The sequence below is a fragment of the Squalius cephalus genome (genome assembly GCF_949319135.1).
Source record: "Squalius cephalus genome assembly, chromosome: 5".
Taxonomy (NCBI): Eukaryota; Metazoa; Chordata; class Actinopteri; order Cypriniformes; family Leuciscidae; genus Squalius; species Squalius cephalus.
This window is the reverse complement of record NC_137126.1, coordinates 47,973,428-47,995,744: the sequence shown is the minus strand read 5'-3', so window position 1 is coordinate 47,995,744 and position 22,317 is coordinate 47,973,428. Positions and strand designations below refer to the sequence as shown.

General features: G+C 44.7%; 1 protein-coding gene and 1 long non-coding RNA gene across 3 annotated transcripts; one reads left to right on the top strand and one right to left on the bottom strand.

Annotated features, from left to right (window-relative positions):
* Positions 1 to 251: 251 nt before the first annotated feature.
* Positions 252 to 14,193, bottom strand: LOC307159167 (uncharacterized protein; the record flags this gene model as incomplete). The annotated part of the gene is made up of 7 exons (XM_079872379.1): positions 252 to 266; positions 364 to 464; positions 762 to 1,256; positions 1,917 to 2,279; positions 6,405 to 6,701; positions 6,801 to 7,016; positions 13,728 to 14,193. 7 exons carry the CDS (start codon positions 14,191 to 14,193, stop codon positions 252 to 254), a joined length of 1,953 nt encoding a protein of 650 aa, XP_079728505.1.
* A 3,666-nt stretch (positions 14,194 to 17,859) lies between these two features.
* LOC307159587 lies at positions 17,860 to 20,520 on the top strand. 2 transcript variants are annotated; one of them, XR_013821410.1, is made up of 3 exons: positions 17,860 to 18,955; positions 19,496 to 19,590; positions 20,055 to 20,520. It is a non-coding gene; the product is annotated as an uncharacterized lncRNA (long non-coding RNA). The 2 variants fall into 2 exon arrangements; XR_013821411.1 differs by lacking the exon at positions 20,055 to 20,520 and adding an exon at positions 19,766 to 19,857 and having other exon boundaries at positions 18,786 to 18,955.
* Positions 20,521 to 22,317: the final 1,797 nt, after the last annotated feature.

The window sequence follows — 22,317 nt, the reverse complement described above, 5'->3', positions numbered from 1 at the left end:
ACCTGAGGCATCGATCAGCGCTAATCCACAAACACCTGAGGCATCGATCAGCGCTAATCCACAAACACCTGAGGCATCAATCGGCGCTAATCCACAAACACCTGAACCGTCGATCAGCGCTAATCCACAAACACCTGAACCGTCGATCAGCGCTAATCCACAAACACCTGAACCGTCGACCAGCGTTAATCCACAAACACCTGAACCGTCGACCAGCGCTAATCCACAAACACCTGAACCATCGACCATCGCTAATCCACAAACACCTGAGGCATCGATCAGCGCAAATCCACAAACACCTGAACCGTCGACCAGCGCTAATCCACAAACACCTGAACCGTCGATCAGCGCTAATCCACAAACACCTGAACCGTCGACCAGCGCTAATCCACAAACACCTGAACCGTCGACCAGCGCTAATCCACAAACACCTGAACCGTCGACCAGCGCTAATCCACAAACACCTGAGGCATCGATCAGCGCTAATCCACAAACACCTGAGGCATCGATCAGCGCTAATCCACAAACACCTGAGGCATCGATCAGCGCTAATCCACAAACACCTGAGGCATCAATCGGCGCTAATCCACAAACACCTGAGGCATCGATCAGCGCTAATCCACAAACACCTGAGGCATCAATCGGCGCTAATCCACAAACACCTGAGGCATCGATCAGCGCTAATCCACAAACACCTGAGGCATCGATCAGCGCTAATCCACAAACACCTGAGGCATCGATCAGCGCTAATCCACAAACACCTGAGGCATCGATCAGCGCTAATCCACAAACACCTGAACCGTCGACCAGCGCTAATCCACAAACACCTGAACCATCGACCAGCGCTAATCCACAAACACCTGAACCATCGATCAGCGCTAATCCACAAACACCTGAACCATCGATCAGCGCTAATCCACAAACACCTGAACCATCGACCAGCGCTAATCCACAAACACCTGAACCATCGATCAGCGCTAATCCACAAACACCTGAACCATCGATCAGCGCTAATCCACAAACACCTGAACCATCGATCAGCGCTAATCCACAAACACCTGAACCATCGATCAGCGCTAATCCACAAACACCTGGACCATCGATCAGCGCTAATCCACAAACACCTGGACCATCGATCAGCGCTAATCCACAAACACCTGAGGCATCGATCAGCGCTAATCCACAAACACCTGGACCATCGATCAGCGCTAATCCACAAACACCTGAGGCATCGATCAGCGCTAATCCACAAACACCTGAGGCATCGATCAGCGCTAATCCACAAACACCTGAACCATCGACCAGCGCTAATCCACAAACACCTGACCCGTCGACCAGCGCTAATCCACAAACACCTGAACCATCGACCAGCGCTAATCCACAAACACCTGAACCGTCGACCAGCGCTAATCCACAAACACCTGAACCATCGACCAGCGCTAATCCACAAACACCTGAACCGTCGACCAGCGCTAATCCACAAACACCTGAACCGTCGACCAGCGCTAATCCACAAACACCTGAACCGTCGACCAGCGCTAATCCACAAACACCTGGACCGTCGATCAGCGCTAATCCACAAACACCTGAACCGTCGACCAGCGCTAATCCACAAACACCTGAACCATCGACCAGCGCTAATCCACAAACACCTGAGGCATCGATCAGCGCTAATCCACAAACACCTGAACCGTCGACCAGCGCTAATCCACAAACACCTGAACCGTCGATCAGCGCTAATCCACAAACACCTGAACCATCGACCAGCGCTAATCCACAAACACCTGAGGCATCGATCAGCGCTAATCCACAAACACCTGAACCGTCGATCAGCGCTAATCCACAAACACCTGAACCATCGACCAGCGCTAATCCACAAACACCTGAACCACCGACCAGCGCTAATCCACAAACACCTGAACCATCGATCAGCGCTAATCCACAAACACCTGAACCATCGACCAGCGCTAATCCACAAACACCTGAACCATCGACCAGCGCTAATCCACAAACACCTGGACCACCGACCAGCGCTAATCCACAAACACCTGAACCACCGACCAGCGCTAATCCACAAACACCTGAACCGTCGACCAGCGCTAATCCACAAACACCTGAACCATCGACCAGCGCTAATCCACAAACACCTGAACCATCGATCAGCGCTAATCCACAAACACCTGAGGCATCGATCAGCGCTAATCCACAAACACCTGAACCATCGACCAGCGCTAATCCACAAACACCTGAACCATCGACCAGCGCTAATCCACAAACACCTGGACCATCGATCAGCGTCGCTGAGTTATCGCCCGAAGAAGAGCCAGCAGACCGTGAGTGTCCAGTTATCATGCAGTGCTGTAGTTTAGTTTTTTATAGCGAGTAAACAGAGATTTCTACACCATTAGTTCTAGAGACAATTCAATATAGCAACAGCCCCCTGCTGCTCCGGTTACGCTAATGAGAACATATATGCTACTTTTACTTACAGTAGAGGTTTCACGTACCACTGGATTCATGTCCGTTTCAATCTGTTGTTCTGGTTTTGTTTGTAATCTCCACTCATACTGGCTCCTCACCTGATCTGCACTGGTTCAGTCTCATGCTGTATGTTAACACGTTGTTGCTGTTTGTTTTTCAGTGAGCTTCATGTTTCCTGAACCACCACTACTATATGAATACTTTCGGTCTCTTTATAAAGTGGGAAAGAAACAGGGATATCATGATCGTGTCTTTGAAGGAATTAGAAGATCGGACGGCCAGAAAGTATGTTGCTCTTTCTCCATAACCAAACGTTTCGTCTCTTGTTTCCTTCTGTGAACTTTGAGACTTGATGATCATGTGCATAAAATTGTCTTTATTTTTTAGGTTGACATCAAATTTGTTGAGAGGTGCAGAGTTTGGGAAAGATCGGTAAGTTGACAAGACTTTATTCTTCATGAAATTCTCTAGTAAGAATTGGTTTATTAAATTCGGTATGGAGATAGTATGAGATATAACTGAATTACACAACCAAAGCCTAGAAGCATCTGTTATAGAGTGCATGTAAAGTTTTCCCAGTAGCTGGGTTTCCATCCAAACGTGGAGCACATTTTTTTCAAATAAAACAAATGTGAATTAGGTGGGTTTCCATCAGGTTGTTTGAGCGGACAACGTGGTGTTGGGTAACCTAGTAACCAACAGTAAATGAAACACCGTCAGCAAAACAGAAGTGATGTGTTTCGTTCGACTCAATGAGCGACTGCTTTAAGAGAACGGTGAGAGTCGGTTCCCGCCTGAGAGCTGTTTTCTCTTTTTGTATTTTTGTATGTTAATACAAGCAAGGATAATATGATTATCCTTTCGCTACACTGCTCAGCCACACGACAAGTAGTCACTCGCTTAATGTTACTTTGATGTGTTTTCATCCTTAATATCAGGTCAGAAAACAAGAGCAGTAACACAAGCAAACGAAGTAGCATTTGAATGCATTTTATTAACAGACAACTTAAAGAGAGTTTGTAAAGTGAAACTGTCATATCGAGCAGGGACGACCTTTAACAACCCTATAAATGTGATCTGTTTTAAGTGTGATGTGCTTACAGTGGTTTTATTTTTAATAGTTCAATATAAATCAAATTAATTTGGCAAATGCGTTTCCATCTCCCAATATTCGCATTAATCCTTTTTCGCACAAGTCACAAACCACCTCAAGCGAGTGTGTGAACTTTTTTGCAACATTAAGTATTTTTTTCTCATTTGCCGTTTCCATCGCGTTTCTGATGCGAGACTTCAAAAAGTGCATAAAAACAGGCTGATGGAAACATAGCTAATGCTTTCATCTTTCATTTCCCTCATTCTTTAATTAGGAGATTTGAAATTAGTGAATGTTTTGTCAATCTCTTTTCTTCAGCCTAAGTTTGTTGAAGAGGGAACTACATTGCGGAAAATGCAAAAGGCTCCAACTTGCGACCATTTCATACGGTTATATGAGCATTTCATCTTGAAAGACCAAAGCATCCTGATAATGGAACATCTTCCTGCCTATGTGACCTGGAGTGAGTTCATCAGAAGAAACGGAGGGAGCCTGACTGAAGAGACAGTGAACCGCATCATGAGCCAAATCTTGGTTGCAGTGCGTCACTGCTCGGATAATGATCTTTTTTACCCATTACTCAAGAGAATGATACTGATCAACCCAGAAACCCTGCATATAAAATATGCATACATTGGCGAAAAAAACCTTAAAAGTGAGTTGGCTTTTTGAACACAGATCACTGATGACTGGTGATATTTTACTAAACACTGGAAATGTATTGCTTGCAGGAATTGAAAACATGGAGAATATACTCTACGAAAACAGCGCTCTATCTGTACTGGCAAGTCGGAGAAATGGTAAGTTCAATAACAAGAACGAAGAGGAAATAACATTGCTTGGAAAACATATAAAGCTCTGACACATAAAGTGACAGTAAAATGATATAAAGTGTCAAACCTTGTTGACGAATGAGCAAAGTGTAAAACACGGGGGACGGATAATGAATGTTAGCAGTGATTAAATTTTCATGTCATAGTAACAGCAACAAATGCTTTGTATTTCATGGTAACATTCACCTTACGTGTAGCCTTCTACAGAAAGGTCAAACGTAATTAATCCGCTCTCTTCTGAAAGTTTTCACAGAACGTCGGCTTGCTGCTGCAAAAGACTACTTGACTTCAGAGAACATGACAGATCATGCCTGGCTTGTGGATTTGCTCATCGAATCTATGGAAACTATTCAGGGTATCCGCGCGGTAGTAAAAGGTAAAAAGAATCTAGCAAAATTAAGGCCCTTGAAAGGTAGTAAAAGGTAACAAACGCAATTTGACTTGGTAGTAAATTTTTCATCACCACCTTAATATATGAGTTTCCATTTTTTTGCTTAATATTTGTGTCTCCATATTTTAACTTCATGGAGCATAATTTAAAAATATATATGGTGCTAACAACAGGACCTGACGGGCTCGACATTAACGCTTGTCCAAGTACACCTGGCTGAAGCCTGCAGATCGGCCATAACGCTTCTCATTGGTTAGGGGCAAAGTAATGACGTCGATCGAGGCGGGGCCGCACCTGGGGCTTCTCATTGGTAAACAGGAAATGCGGTTGAAAACGCATGCGCCATATTGCGCTAACTTTAATACAAATCAAAACTCACATATATGCAGAAATAACAGTCCCAGGTAGCCAAAAAGATGTGGATGGGACAACGATGGCCCAAAATCATGTGTTATGCCGAATTTCGTCCAAAATCTGGCCCGAATATGGGTTCCAAATGAAAATGTATATTCCTAATGATTTTTTTTTTAAACCATGGTTCATGTAACCTTACCACAAAATGGTTGTATTACCACAGTTTAACCATGGTTTTACTAACGTATGTATCTTGAATTACATTTAAGCCTAGTTGTAACAAACATCTACAAAATAAAAACAGAAAGACAAGTTACTATTTAATTTATTATTCTAATTGAATTTATTTATCAGATTTAAGAATTTGAAATGAAAGATGAAGCATACATTTAATAAATGCCCTTTATAAAGGTAGAAAAAAATTATTCTGATAAGAGTGTATTAAAGAAATGTAATTTTGCCAAAAGAAAAACTTTTATTTGAAATACATTTTGATTTTAAAGCAGCCTACTTCAGTGTGATATGCTATACCATCATGCTTAACACAGAGAATTTGAATAATTGTAATGATCAGGTGCAGATATCTAAATCAGAGAATATCATAGGTTTGAGATTTATCCAAACTGAATCAAGATCGGAATAAAACCACAAGAATTAAACTGAAATTGAAATTAAAAAATTAAAAGAATTAAAGAAATTGTAAAATTTGTATCTAGCAATAGTAAAAGCAGTAGCCTATACCAATTATTGCACTATGCTGTCACTAAACTCTATAAACTAAATAAAATAGTGTTTAGTTAGGCTACCAAATGTTCTGTCAATCAATAGCCTACACTTATTGTTTGTGAGTCTGGTTATTACCACTCTGATTCATGTCCGTTTCAGCCTGATGTTTCTGATGTTAGTTTTAATTTTTCTTTAGGCAACATGCAGTCTGAAGGAATGACTAGCAGCAGTGAACCGTCGACCAGCGCTAATCCACAAACACCTGAACCGTCGACCAGCGCTAATCCACAAACACCTGAGCCACCGACCAGCGCTAATCCACAAACACCTGAACCGTCGATCAGCGCTAATCCACAAACACCTGAACCGTCGACCAGCGCTAATCCACAAACACCTGAACCGTCGACCAGCGCTAATCCACAAACACCTGAACCGTCGACCAGCGCTAATCCACAAACACCTGAGGCATCGATCAGCGCTAATCCACAAACACCTGAACCACCGACCAGTGCTAATCCACAAACACCTGAACCATCGACCAGCGCTAATCCACAAACACCTGAACCATCGACCAGCGCTAATCCACAAACACCTGAACCACCGACCAGCGCTAATCCACAAACACCTGAACCATCGACCAGCGCTAATCCACAAACACCTGAACCGTCGACCAGCGCTAATCCACAAACACCTGGACCACCGACCAGCGCTAATCCACAAACACCTGGACCATCGATCAGCGCTAATCCACAAACACCTGAACCACCGACCAGCACTAATCCACAAACACCTGAGGCATCAATCAGCGCTAATCCACAAACACCTGGACCACCGACCAGCGCTAATCCACAAACACCTGGACCACCGACCAGCGCTAATCCACAAACACCTGAACCACCGACCAGCGCTAATCCACAAACACCTGAACCATCGATCAGCGCTAATCCACAAACACCTGAACCATCGATCAGCGCTAATCCACAAACACCTGAACCGTCGACCAGCGCTAATCCACAAACACCTGAGGCATCGATCAGCGCTAATCCACAAACACCTGGACCATCGACCAGCGCTAATCCACAAACACCCGAACCACCGATCAGCGCTAATCCACAAACACCTGAACCACCGACCAGCGCTAATCCACAAACACCTGAGGCATCGATCAGCGCTAATCCACAAACACCTGAACCACCGACCAGCGCTAATCCTCAAACACCTGAGGCATCGACCAGCGCTAATCCACAAACACCTGAACCGTCGATCAGCGCTAATCCACAAACACCTGAACCATCGACCAGCGCTAATCCACAAACACCTGAACCATCGATCAGCGCTAATCCTCAAACACCTGAACCACCGACCAGCGCTAATCCACAAACACCTGAGGCATCGACCAGCGCTAATCCACAAACACCTGAACCGTCGATCAGCGCTAATCCACAAACACCTGAACCACCGACCAGCGCTAATCCTCAAACACCTGAACCATCGATCAGCGCTAATCCTCAAACACCTGAACCGTCGATCAGCGCTAATCCACAAACACCTGAGGCATCGACCAGCGCTAATCCACAAACACCTGAACCGTCGATCAGCGCTAATCCACAAACACCTGAACCATCGACCAGCGCTAATCCTCAAACACCTGAACCATCGATCAGCGCTAATCCTCAAACACCTGAACCACCGACCAGCGCTAATCCACAAACACCTGAGGCATCGACCAGCGCTAATCCACAAACACCTGAACCGTCGATCAGCGCTAATCCACAAACACCTGAACCACCGACCAGCGCTAATCCTCAAACACCTGAACCATCGATCAGCGCTAATCGTCAAACACCTGAACCACCGACCAGCGCTAATCCACAAACACCTGAGGCATCGACCAGCGCTAATCCACAAACACCTGAACCGTCGATCAGCGCTAATCCACAAACACCTGAACCATCGACCAGCGCTAATCCACAAACACCTGAGGCATCGATCAGCGCTAATCCACAAACACCTGAGGCATCGATCAGCGCTAATCCACAAACACCTGAGGCATCGATCAGCGCTAATCCACAAACACCTGAACCACCGACCAGCGCTAATCCACAAACACCTGAGGCATCGACCAGCGCTAATCCACAAACACCTGAGGCATCGATCAGCGCTAATCCACAAACACCTGAGGCATCGACCAGCGCTAATCCACAAACACCTGAACCACCGACCAGCGCTAATTCACAAACACCTGAGGCATCGATCAGCGCTAATCCACAAACACCTGAGGCATCGATCAGCGCTAATCCACAAACACCTGAGGCATCGACCAGCGCTAATCCACAAACACCTGAGGCATCGATCAGCGCTAATCCACAAACACCTGAACCGCCCATCAGCGCTAATCCACAAACACCTGGACCATCGATCAGCGCTAATCCACAAACACCTGAGGCATCGATCAGCGTCGCTGAGTTATCGCCCGAAGAAGAGCCAGCAGAGCGTGAGTGTCCAGTTATCATGCAGTGCTGTAGTTTAGTTTTTTGTAGCGAGTAAGAGATTTCTGCACCCTTAGTTCTAGAGACAATTCAATATAGCAACAGCCCCCTGCTGCTCCGGTTACGCTAATGAGAACATATATGCTACTTTTACTTACAGTAGAGGTTTCACGTACCACTGGATTCATGTCCATTTCAATCTGTTGTTCTGGTTTTGTTTGTAATCTCCACTCATACTGGCTCCTCACCTGATCTGCACTGGTTCAGTCTCATGCTGTATGTTAACACGTTGTTGCTGTTTGTTTTTCAGTGAGCTTCATGTTTCCTGAACCACCACTACTATATCAACACTTTCGGTCTCTTTATAAAGTGGGAAAGAAACAGGGATATGATGATCGTGTCTATGAAGCAATTAGAAGATCGGACGGCCAGAAAGTATGTTGCTCTTTCTCCATAACCAAACGTTTCATCTCTTGTGTCCTTCTGTGAACTTTGAGTCTTGCCATAAACATCAGTGTTGACAGTTTTGATCAAAAAGTGTTTAAAAAATGTAAAGACTTGATGATCATGTGCACAAAATTGTCTTTTTTTTTAGGTTGACATCAAATTTGTTGAGAGTTGCAGACTTTGGGAAAGATCGGTAAGTTGACAAGACTTTATTCTTCATGAAATTCTCTAGTAAGAATTGGTATGTTAAATTCGGTATGGAGATAGTATGAGATATAACTGAATTACACAACCAAAGCCTAGAAGCATCTGTTATAGAGTTCATGTAAAGTTTTCCCAGTAGCTGGGTTTCCATCCAAACGTGGAGCACATTTTTTTCAAATAAAACAAATGTGAATTAGGTGGGTTTCCATCAGGTTGTTTGAGCGGACAACGTGGTGTTGGGTAACCTAGTAACCAACAGTAAATGAAACACCGTCAGCAAAACAGAAGTGATGTGTTTCGTTCGACTCAATGAGCGACTGCTTTAAGAGAACGGTGAGAGTCAGTTCCCGCCTGAGAGCTGTTTTCTCTTTTTGTATATTTGTATGTTAATACAAGTAAGGATAATATGATTATCCTTTCGCTACACTGCTCAGCCACACGACAAGTAGTCACTCGCTTAATGTTATTTTGATGTGTTTTCATCCTTAATATCAGGTCAGAAAACAAGAGCAGTAACACAAGCAAACGAAGTAGCATTTGAATGCATTTTATTAACAGACATCTTAAAGAAAGTTTGTAAAGTGAAACTGTCATATCTAGCAGGGACGACCTTTAACAACCCTATAAATGTGATCTATTTTAAGTGTGATGTGCTTACATTGGTTTTATTTTCAATAGTTCAATATAAATCAAATTAATTTGGCAAATGCGTTTCCATCTCCCAATATTCGCATTAATCCTTTTTCGCACAAGTCACAAACCACCTCAAGCGAGTGTGTGAACTTTTTTGCGACATTAGGGATTTTTTTCTCTTTTGCCGTTTCCATCGCGTTTCTGATACGAGACTTCAAAAAGTGCATAAAAACAGGCTGATGGAAACATAGCTAATGCTTTCATCTTTCATTTCCCTCATTCTTTAATTAGGAGATTTGAAATTAGTGAATGTTTTGTCAATCTCTTTTCTTCAGCCTGAGTTTGTTGAAGAGGGAACTACGTTGCTGAAAATGCAAAAGGCTCCAACTTGCGACCATTTCATACGGTTATATGAGCGTTTCTTCTTGAAAGACCAAAGCATCCTGATAATGGAACATCTTCCTGCCTATGTGACCTGGAGTGAGTTCATCAGAAGAAACGGAGGGAGCCTGACTGAAGAGACAGCGGACCGCATCATGAGCCAAATCTTAGTTGCACTGAATCACTGCTCAGATAATGATCTTTTTTACCCATTACTCAAGAGAATGATACTGATCAACCCAGAAACCCTGCATATAAAATATGCATACATTGGCGAAAAAAACCTTAAAAGTGAGTTGGCTTTTTGAACACAGATCACTGATGACTGGTGATGTTTTACTAAACACTGGAAATGTATTGCTTGCAGGAATTGAAAACATGGAGGAGATGGATTGGGCCTACGAAAACAGCGCTCTATCTGTACTGGCAAGTCGGAGAAAAGGTAAGTTCGATAACAAGAACGAAGTGGAAATAACATTGCTTGGAAAACATATAAAGCTCTGACACATAAAGTGACAGTAAAATTATATAAAGTGTCAAACCTTGTTGACGAATGAGCAAAGTGTAAAACACGGGGGACTGATAATGAATGTTAGCAGTGATTAAATGTTCATGTCATAGTAACAGCAACAAATGCTTTGTATTTCATGGTGACATTCACCTTACGTGTAGCCTTCTACAGAAAGGTCAAACGTGATTAATCCGCTCTCTTCTGAAAACTTTCACAGAACGTCGGCTTGAGGAAAAAGACTACTTGACTTCAGAGAACATGACAGATCATCCCTGGCTTAAGGCTTTGCCCAGAATATTTGTGATAATTGGTTTTTCTTGTTTACTCAAATTTACTTTTTCATATTTTAGATAGAACAGACTCAGACCTGCCAACCTGTATGTATTTTGACCTCAAAGTGCGCTGGTACGATTTGTCACTCTAAACTACGCAAAAACCTGGTGCACGCGCTGTACTCAAATCAGTTCGACCGATCATAGCGCTGCTTCATTCCTCAAATAGCAAGCCAGGATGATTGACAAATGCTAAGGCTCATGATTGAAAAGAGACAGCAATACAGAATCCCGCTCGATCCCCCTTCCACTCCCGGCGTCTGACGGATTTCTGAAGTGAGGACAGGACAGTCTCTGTGCTTCTGACTCCTTACGGTAAACAGGCTGGGGGAGGTTTGTTGAAATATTGAATTTGAGTTTACTTAATCCTCTGCTTGATCGCATCATGGATTGACTCAAAAAATACGCTCTGTCATTCATAGTCACTCTGAACAATATAATCTAAATAAACTTGAAATTGCTATGGCTTTATGAAAGTGCTCTGACTTGTGGATGACTGACAACTGCGAGTCAAGTCAAGTCATCTTCATTTATATAGCGCTTTTAACAATGTAGATTGTTTCAAAGCGGCTTTACAGTAACAAACGGATAATTTAAGGTAACAGATTGTTTTGGCTTTATAGCGGTTCTTTATTAAAGTTATTTTCCAGCTAAAGTTAGTTGATAAGTGACTAATCTAATTAGTTAGTGATTGATTCGGTTAGTGATTGATTCACTTCCGTCGCAAGGATCATTAGTTATTAAATCAGAGGCCGCTGAGACGACATCATTCTCTCTACACAGACTTTAAACGCGAACCTGTGAGAAACGCTGATGGCGCTCACGTGCGCATCAAGAATCAATTCTATAGTTATGCGCATTTGAATATATGTGCGCAGGTTTGTAATTCCCTACAAACCAAGCCTTAAACTACTTGTCTGGCCTTAATATTTTGATACAGAATTTTATCACTTCGGGGTAGATACGCGAAACCGAAATTATTCCGACAGCGGTTTATCTGTAGAGTGGGAAACGATCCTTCACAGGGGAGAGACTAGTTGGCACTTCAGCACTGCGTTGTCATCGGGTCCAGGCGAAGGTCTTTCGTCAGATCTGGATCCGGCCTGGCAACCACCCAGTAGAGCATTACAATAATCTAGCCTTGAGGTCATGAACGCATGAACTAATTGTTCCGCATTTGTCAATGAGAGCATATGACGTAATTTAGATATATATTTAAGATGGAAAAATGTGGTTTTACAGATACTAGACACGTGACTTTCAAATGAAAGATTGGTATTAAAGAGCACACCCAGGTTCCTAACCGACGACGAAGACTTGACAGAGTAGCCATCAAATGTTAGACAGTATTCGAGGTTATTACATGTGGACGTTTTTGTCCAATAATTAGAATCTCTGTTTTTTCAGAATTTAGCAGTAGGAAATTACTTGTCATCCAGTTTTTTATATCAGCTATGCATTCCGTTAATTTTGTGAATTGGTAAGTTTCGTCACGGCGTGAAAAAATATATAGATGAGTATGTCGGCATAACAGTGAAAGCTAATGCCATGCTTCCTAATGATATCTCCTAATGGTAGCATGTACAGTGTGAACAGCAGCGGTCCTAGTACTGAGCCTTGTGGTACGCCATACTGAACTTGTGATCGATAAGACATCTCTTCATTTTCTGCTACAAACTGATAACGGTCAGATAAGTATGATTTAAACCATGCTAATGCAATTCCACTAATGCCAACATAATGTTCTAGTCTATTATAAAAGAATGTTGTGGTCAATAGTGTCAAATGCAGCACTAAGATCGAGTAACACCAATAGAGAGATACAACCACGATCGGATGATAAGAGCAGATCATTTGTGACTCTAACGAGAGCTGTCTCAGTACTATGGTACGGTCTAAATCCTGACTGAAAATCCTCGCAGATATCATTTCTTTCAAGAAAGGAACACAGTTGTGAAGATACTGCCTTTTCTAGTATCTTTGACAGAAAAGGCAGATTCGAGATCGACCTGTAATTGACTAATTTTGAAGCATCTCTTTCAGTAGCTTAGTTGGTTTAGGGTCTAACATACACGTTGTCGATTTAGATGATTTAACGAGTTTGCAAAATTCTTCTCTACATTTTTTCTTCTCTAAAATACTCTAAATTTTGTTCTTGCTTGTGTTTTTTTTCTGTCAAAATAATAGAAAGCATTTTGTATTATCCATCATTATCCATTTTTAAAAATCGTTAAAATACTGTTAACAAAACCCCTTATTATATAGGCCTACTGGATATTCTTTTTAGAAAAAGTTATTCGTTTTGCTACTATTGGTCCTGTCTATTCATTGTCAACAGTTTTCTATAAATATGCTTGTATTGGCTAACGTTTATTCAGCTAATGCGTGTCCTGTTCATAATGTACCACTGATGGTACTCAAAAATAATTTCAAGGTTGGCAGGTCTGCAGACTAATAAATAACTAGATTAATTTAATAGATGAAATTACTGTCACACAACAGCCAGTTTTTCAGTCGAGCAGTTTTAATGATTCTTAATATTTTAAACATTATTTAATTGAGTTACTGAGGCAAGCAGGATGAGGCCGAGATGAGCACTTGTCTCGAGTGTCTCATGGAGGAGCGACGACAGTGAAGAACAGGAGAGGACCAGGCCTGGACATTTACATTACAGTGAATCAGGACACATTTACATTTGTGCATTTGACATATGCTTTTATCCAAAGCAACTTACATTACATTTCAAGTTACACATTTACATTCTTATCAGTTCTTGCTTTCCCTGGGAATCGAACCCATGACCTTCACGTTGCAAGCACCAACGCTCTACTGTTTGAGCTACAGGAATCTACAGACAGGGAGGACGGAGCGTAGGAGTCTCCACCGTTCGCCGTGGGCCAGAGCCTGCTGCCGTCCACTTGATGGGGAGGAGCAGTGAATGAGGAACTCCTGTCGGCTCGAACCCGGAGGGCGGCCGTGGCGGAGAGGACCCTTCGGGTGGCCAGGACGGCATTGGGAACCGCCAAGGAGGATTCTGGGGAGTGTAGTGCAGAGACAGATGAGGAAGACAGACGGTGAATGTGACATTACTCCCCCCTCCCGCAAGGCGCGACCCGCGCAGAAGGCAGAACACGGGAGGGGGGGGGGGGGCATCCTGGAGTCCGTGACGGGGAGGTTGACCGGGTGCAGATGGACGGACTCCAGGATGGTGGTAGAGCAGACTGAGGAGGAGACCACGGCTATGCAGGCTGAGCAGGGGACCACGGCGGTGCAGGACGAGGGGGAGACCATGGCGGTGCAGGCTGAGGAGGTGGCCATGGCGGAGCAGGCTGAGGAGGTGGCCATGGCGAAGAAGACCCTTCGGGCGGCCACGGCGGTGAAGACCCTTCGGGCGACCACGGCGGAGAGGACCCTTCGGGCGGCCATGGCGGAGAGGACCCTTCGGGCGGCCATGGCGGAGAGGACCCTTCGGGTGGCCATGGCGGAGAGGACCCTTCGGGTGGCCATGGCCCATATCAGGCTCTGGTTCTAAGCTGGATGAGACAGGGGGCGAAGGCAGCTCTGGGCTGGACAGGACCAGGGGCGAAGAGGGCTCTGAGCTGGGCGGGACCAGCGGCGAAGAGGGCTCTGAGCTGGGCGGAACCAGCGGCGATGACCCTTCGGGTGGCCATGGCGGAGAGGACCCTTCGGGTGGCCAGGACGGCATTGGGAACCGTGTCGGTGAGGCCTCCACGGTCCCCCCAGAGGACTTATAGCCCCCCCCCAAAATTTTCTTGGGGAAATTATCAGGCTCTGGTTCTAAGCTGGATGAGACAGGGGGCGAAGGCAGCTCTGGGCTGGGCGGGACCGGGGGCGAAGGCAGCTCTGGGCTGGGCGGGACCAGCGGCGAAGAGGGCTCTGAGCTGGGCGGGACCAGCGGCGATGAGGGATCTGTGCTGGCCAGCGATGAGGGATCTGTGCTGGCCAGCGATGAGGGATCTGTGCAGCACTGAGCCCTCTTCGCCTCTGGTCCCATCCAGCACTGAGCCCTCTTCGCCTCTGGTCCCGTCCAGCACAGAGCCCTCTTCGCCGCTGGTCCCGTCCAGCACTGAGCCCTCTTCGCCGCTGGTCCCGTCCAGCACAGAGCCTTCACCGCTGGTCAGCGATGAGGGATCTGTGCTGGCCAGCGATGAGGGATCTGTGCTGGCAGGACCAGCGATCTGTGCTGGGCAGGACCAGCGACGAAGAGGGTTTTAAGCTGGGCGGGACCAGCGGCGAAGAAGACTCTGAGCTGGATGGAACCAGCGGTGAAGGCTCTGTGCTGGACGGGACCAGCGACGAAGAGGGTTTTAAGCTGGGCGGGACCAGCGGCGAAGAAGACTCTGAGCTGGACGGAACCAGCGGTGAAGGCTCTGTGCTGGACGGGACCAGCGGCGAAGAGGGCTCAGTGCTGGACGGGACCAGCGGCGAAGAGGGCTCTGTGCTGGACGGGACCAGAGGCGAAGAGGGCTCAGTGCTGGACGGGACCAGCGGCGAAGAGGGCTCAGTGCTGGACGGGACCAGCGGCGAAGAGGGCTCAGTGCTGGACGGGACCAGCGGCGAAGAGGGCTCAGTGCTGGATGGGACCAGAGGCGAAGAGGGCTCAGTGCTGGACGGGACCAGCGGCGAAGAGGGCTCAGTGCTGGACGGGACCAGCGGCGAAGAGGGCTCAGTGCTGGACGGGAGCAGCGGCGAAGAGGGCTCAGTGCTGGACGGGACCAGCGGCGAAGAGGGATTTGAGCTGGACGGAACCAGCAATGAGGGCTTTGTGCTGGACGGGACCAGCGATGAAGAGGGCTCTGAGCTGGACGGGACCAGCGATGAAGAGGGCTTTGAGCTGGATGGGACCAGCGGCGAAGGAAGCTCTGAAAAAAGGTCAATTAAGTCCTTCTCGTTCGGACTCTGGCTGAGGATAGGAACAGGAGATACTGGGCTGACAGTCTCTGGCTTGACGGGCATGACGCTGTCAGTCACAGGCGCGGCGGGCATGATGCTCACAGTCTCAGGGGCGGCGGCGGCACGACGCATACTGCCTTGGTCTCGGCAGCTCTGGCGTGAAGTGCGGGCTCGGCTGGACTGTGGATGAGGATGGATGGCGTGGCGAAGATGGCTGGAGATGGTGGCGTTCTGAACCCGAACTGGAATGCCGGCTCGGCAGGAACCAACCGGATGATGAACGGGACTGCGTCGAATAGGGACAACAGGTTGGCTCTGTAATCCAAAGGATTCTGCATCTTTGGTCTGGTCTTCTGTCAGGTTTGCACACACGAAGCAGACAAGCTGGTAGGTTTGATATTTTAATAGCAGAATGGATTGGACACAGCGTGAAAGGTGAGTAAACAGGAAGTAAATAATCAGATGAAGCTTAACTGAATGATAACCAAGTCTATCTCTCTCTTGCAGATGAAGATGATGAAGTTTCGCTGAAGAAGATCGGGATCGACGGTGAGTATGCAGGTAGGTAATGTAGAGGGTCTGTGTGTCATGAATCGACGTGTATAGACGAGACCAGACAAAGAGTGAGTGACTGAGTGCTGCATATAAAGGTGAGCTGGTAATGGGATCCAGGTGACGGTGATTACTACTTAGTGGAGAGTGTGAGTGCAGGTGTGCGCCAAGGAGGATTCTGGGGAGTGTAGTGCAGAGACAGATGAGGAAGACAGACGGTGAATGTGACATTAATAAATGCTTTTGAAGGGATCGAATATTCAGCAACCCAACTTGATCATTTGCTCATCTGTATTATAGCTGTTTTTTATTTGTTGAACATCAATTACATTTTTAACCTTAGATGGGTTGAAACGTTTTTTGGATTTCCAAATTCGGGGAACAGACACAGTCTCTATGTGATGATAGCTTGGTGAAAGAGTCTCTATGTGATTGGATTTATCAGACCTTGGTGACGTGAGACAGCTAGCAGACGGTCGGTTAAGCCAGTCTGTCTGCTTCCTGACCTGAGCCCCAGATTGTCATGTTTGAGCTCTAAGACTATGTGCCATATTACTAGAGAGAAGAGCAGCACCATCCCAGGAGGGATGAATACCATCTCTTTTCAACAGGTCAGGTCTGCCCCAAAAACTTTTCCAATTGTCTATGAATTCTATATTATTTTGCGGACACCACTTCAACAGCCAGCCATTGAGTGAACACAATCTACTGACTCTCTCATCACTCCTGCGAACAGGAAGGGGGCCAGAGCAAATTACAGTGCCTGATAAGTGAGGTTTTAAAGGGAAAGGTTTTTTTTATTTTTTTTTATGAGGTTAAGTGCTCACGGAAGAGATGGGTTTTCAGCTGTCTTTTGAATGTTGTCAGGGATTCTGAATTCCGGATGAGGGTCGGGAGCGCATTCCACCAGCATGGAACTGTGAATGAGAATGTTCTGGAAAGTGATTTTGTGGCTCTCTGTGATGGAACCACGAGACGTCGCTCTTTGACCGATCGTAGGCTTCTGGTAGGGATGTAGACTCGTAGGAGTGAGTGAAAGTAGGAGGGAGCTGAGCCTGTGATAGATCTGTAAGCAAGCGTCAATGCCTTGAACTTGATGCGAGCAGCGAGAGGTAGCCAGTGCAGAGAGATGAACAGAGGAGTGACGTGGGCCCTCTTGGGCTCGTTGAAGACAAGACGAGCTGCAGCGTTCTGGATCATTTGCAGAGGTTTAGTTGCACATGATGGAAGTCCAGCCAGAAGAGCATTGCAGTAGTCAAGCCTAGAAATGACCAGGGCCTGGACGAGAAGTTGTGTTGCATGCTCAGTTAGGAAAGGCCTGATCTTCTTGATGTTGTGCAGTGCAAACCTACATGATCGAGCTGTCTTTGAAATGTGATCTGTGAAGGTCAGCTGGTCATCAAACGTTACTCCAAGATTTCTGACCGACCTTTTTGCCAGCACTTTTAAATTTGCTTTGATGTCAGGCGCTCTGGCTCCCGGCAAACATGTGACTATGGTGGCTGGTGTCTCTATTTTCACGTTCCGTGTAATAGAATCGCCAATAACTAGGGCACAATCAACAGGATTCTCAGTGGGTGCTTCACTGAGTGGGGAGAACCTGTTTAATGTTGTTATCAGAATAGAAGAGTGGTGTTTTGTCCTGCGACTACAGCGCTTCACCATCACCCAATTGCCCTGCTGCACGGGCTCTACTTCAGCCGGAACCGAACAATGTACAGAGTTCACTAAGCTAGTCGCATCCAAAGCAGTATCTAAAGCCCTTGCACTCTTACAAACAAAAAGACCTTGAGATATGTTTGGTAATTGTACCTGAATGAATTGAAAATTAATTTGCTACATTTCAGATTAATATGTTTATTTTCCTTCATTTTAATTAACAGTAACTTAAACACTTTGCAGTTTGAACGCTGTCCTGTATAAACAAAATTGACGGAATATGTTTTTATGTTTCCACTGTTCGATCGCGCCCGCACCTCACACACACACACACACACGCACACAAATATAAGTAAACACTTTGCGACTTTTTGACATGTTCCAGCATTGCAATCTTTACATTGCAGCCTGTTCATTATAGCCACAGAGCTTCAGAGCTAAGGCGGGGCTACAGATTAGTTGTCCCTAAAGAACCCGTGTATCTAACAGCAGTTCCGCATTACATTAATTAATTTGCACGCGAGTTTTATTTATTTTTATACCGTGTATTCTCCGTGTAAATATGCACCGAACCATGACGCCGTACCGTTTCGGTTCAATATGAATACCGTTCCACCCCTAATATATATATATAATATTTCTGATTATGGCATAGCCTTGTCCCCAGCCAATTAGGCTAATAAAGTAATGATTAGAAAAACTCAAATGCTTGATCAAGGGCCTGGCCCGCCCCGGCCCGAGGATAGTGGCGGGAAATATCGGCCCGACCCGGCCCGCGGGAGTCTCTGTGTGTTCCAGGTCCCTCCAGGATCAAGCAAACACTGGATGCAGATCCTGCAGATCCTGAGTTGGTGTGTGTGCCAGGCCAGGCCTAGAAGATGAGTCTCTGTGTGTCCCAGGTTCCTCCAGGATCAAGAGTTGCCGCCTGTGCCAGATCTCTCCAGTTTAGACGACAGTGAGTCATTATTTCGTTGGTTCATGTTATTTCTGCCATCTGTTATTTTCTATGTTCTATTCTTTTTGTTATTACTTTCAGTTATAAATATGATTTGGCATTAACTGCTTAAAAATCTGAACATGATATTTGTTGTACTATTTTCATCTTTAATTGTATTGATTAGTTGTTGCTGCTCTAATAGTCATTCACAGAGATGTTTCTAATAATTTGCTATTCATTTTTCTTCATTTTAGAAAAAGCTAAAAAAGGAAGAATATAAATGGACATAAATACAGATATTAAATAGAAGATAATAACTGTGACTTCTATGTAACAAAGTATATCAAGACTGTGCTTGTAATCTCTCTAGTGTTCTTGGAAATTGGCTGTGCAGGAACATGAACTTAAATGCAAAACCTGCTAATTATTCATATGTGTCAATTTCAGCCTGTTTCCTGATTTTATTTGTAATCTTCACACTGGTTGGTTCCTCGCCTGATCTACACAGGTGTGTTTAGTCATAAGCAGTTCAGTCTCATGCTGTTGTGTGTTTTTAAGGATCCTTTTACTCTCTTCATGAAGTGGGATAGAAACTGGCATCGGGCTCCCATGGCATTGTCCATGAAGGAATGCGAAAATCAGATGACAAACAAGTATGTAGCTCTTTCTGGATACACCAAACTTTTTGCCTCTTGTTTCCTTCTGTCTTTCGAGTTCTGACATAAACATCAGTGATTACAGTTTCGATCAAAACATGTTTTAAAAAAGATTATATATTATCATGTAAACACTATTGGGACATATCATTAAGTAAGAGTCATTTTACAGGGTGTAAGCCACATCTGGGCCGGTCCGTTTTCAGTGTGTGGGCCAGTTTTGGGCCGAGGACCCAGCAAGAACTGGGCCAGAATTGAAGGATATGAAGCAAATTTAGACAAATTTAGCTTTTTTTGTTCAGTTCTTAGCTAATATGATGTACTGCAATATATATAATACTTCAAAGTGTATATAATATAGTGTACTGACTGCTGCTTTGTACATTAAAATCAGGAACGGGCAACCGAATTACTAACTCGTTGAGTAATTACTTTTTTTTTTTAAATCTTTTGTTGTTCAGATCAGCCTTATAATACTGAGATGAACGGAAGGTTTCAGTCACTTTTTCATCAGCCCTGTGAAGGCCTCATCAACACGACCAATCTGACTTCTGACCTGTAACGCTGCCTGGATCATAATCATACACTGTTCGCTCGTTGGCCAGAGGAGAACTGGGGCCCGACTGAGCCTGGGTTCTCCCAAGGTTTATTTCTCCATTCTGTCACCTGATGAAGTTTTGGTTCCTTGCCGCTGTCGCCTTGGCTTTTGGCTTGCTTAGTTGGGGACATTTAATATTCAACAATATTATTGATCTGCCTTATTTAGGGTGGACGATGATGCAATTTTCTTCTAGAAACAAACTTTGTTGTATTATTTTCATGTTATCAATGTGAAGCTGCTTTGATACAATCTGTATTGTAAAAAGCGCTATATTAATAAAGCTGACTTGACTTAATGTGAATAAAACATTGATGTGAATGTTCTACAGATCCTGTATTGAGTCACTATAATCCTTTTCATTGTTGTGCTGGTTTAATTCTCTGAATGTGAAAAATAAGAATTATATTGAGAGGATTGTAAATCAGGGAAATAAAATAACAGGAAGGAAGCAGATGACTATCTATCTTGGTAGTCCATCGATAACGATGATGACGATACTTTGCATAGCTCATCTATTGTGGACTCGTAGCAGGTGGCTGTAGAGTCCAATCCTGCCAAGTATCCTGTATTACAGCTGACTAGTGATGACCGGTCTCGAGACTCGTCTCGGACTTGTTCCTTCAAAGACTCGGACTTGACTCGGACTCGACCCTTCAAAGACTCGGTCTTGACTCGGACTCGGCATAGGCAGTCTCGTCCATCACTAGTCCACTAGAATACATACCACTAGAAAATTTTAATTTGCTCTGCATGTCCTAACTATGATTAAAAAAGTCAGAGTGGGCTTAACATGTTGGTGACAGAGCAGCACTGTTGAAGCAGTTTAGAAAAATAGGCAGAAGATGATGCATGTGGTAGGGATTTTTTTAATGAAAGCATAGTCCATATTAAGACGTTAAAACTGCTCCTCTAAACAATTCCCAATCTAGCTTAGTCTGTAGGCCTAACTGTTGATTATTAACTGGGGTGATATTAAATCATGAATATGAAAACTGACATGTTTTTATGGTCTTGGTCTCGACTCCTAAAGACTCGGTCTCGACTCGGACTTGCTTCCTCAAAGACTCGGTCTCGACTCGGACTCGACTGTATTTGAAAACCAATGGACTCGTTCTCAACTCGGTCTCGACCCTTCAAAGACTCGGTCTTGACTCGGACTTGGCATAGGCGGTCTCGTCCCCATCACTACAGCTGACGTCCATTTATGCTCAGTCCCACATAGAGGCCAGTGTCAGCCCGATGCTGGAACACAGAGAAGAGAAAAAACTGCCATACGACGTCCAACTCACATCACTTCATATCTACACAGTTTATACATTTATAAAGTAAAACTAGAACCTCCTTAAAATATCGGCCGATTCAAAAGTCACTCAAGTAGCCTAAAATTGTGCAAAGCAGGCTCGCTCTCGTCCGTTCCAGCATCGGGCTGATACTGGCCTCTATGTGGGACTGAGCATAAATGGCCGTCAGCTGTAATACAGATGCCTAGCAGAGACTGAGTTGAACAAGATCTGGACTTTAGACTTGCTTCCCTTTGTTTTTTATTCATTTGATTCATCTTTCTTGCCAACAATTTTATTGTAATAAAATAGTTTTTCTACTGCTATTTCTGGGTGTTGTTTTCCACTGTTCCCTGAACCTGTTTCTAATATTGAGTTCCTGGGGTCTCAGTTTTCACTCTAGGTGGCGTAGTCGGCTACAAAAGTTAAATATATGGTTACGTCCCAGGTCTAGGGTCCAGGAGAATAACATAAATAACTTCCGATACAACTGACTTCTTGTTTCTTTCTCTTTTATTACTTTGAAACAAGTTGTTCAAATTGGAAAACAGCACCACAAGACATCAAAAAGAAGCAAATTAACTTAATAGTAATTATAATATAATGAAGAACGAAACACTCAGACACCTTGAGTGTTAAAAGAAAACGCTTTAAAAAAATAACAAACGACGACCCCACCATGCCAAGGGGAAATGGTCCTCCTCGGCACATCTCCGCTGACTGCATCATCTAGGCCTTAGGATGATTCCACAAAGAATTGACTGCACATACAACATGACTTACTTCAAACTAAAGATTTGACTTTACATAGAGACACTGCATCTATTTGTGTCTCATTAGTTA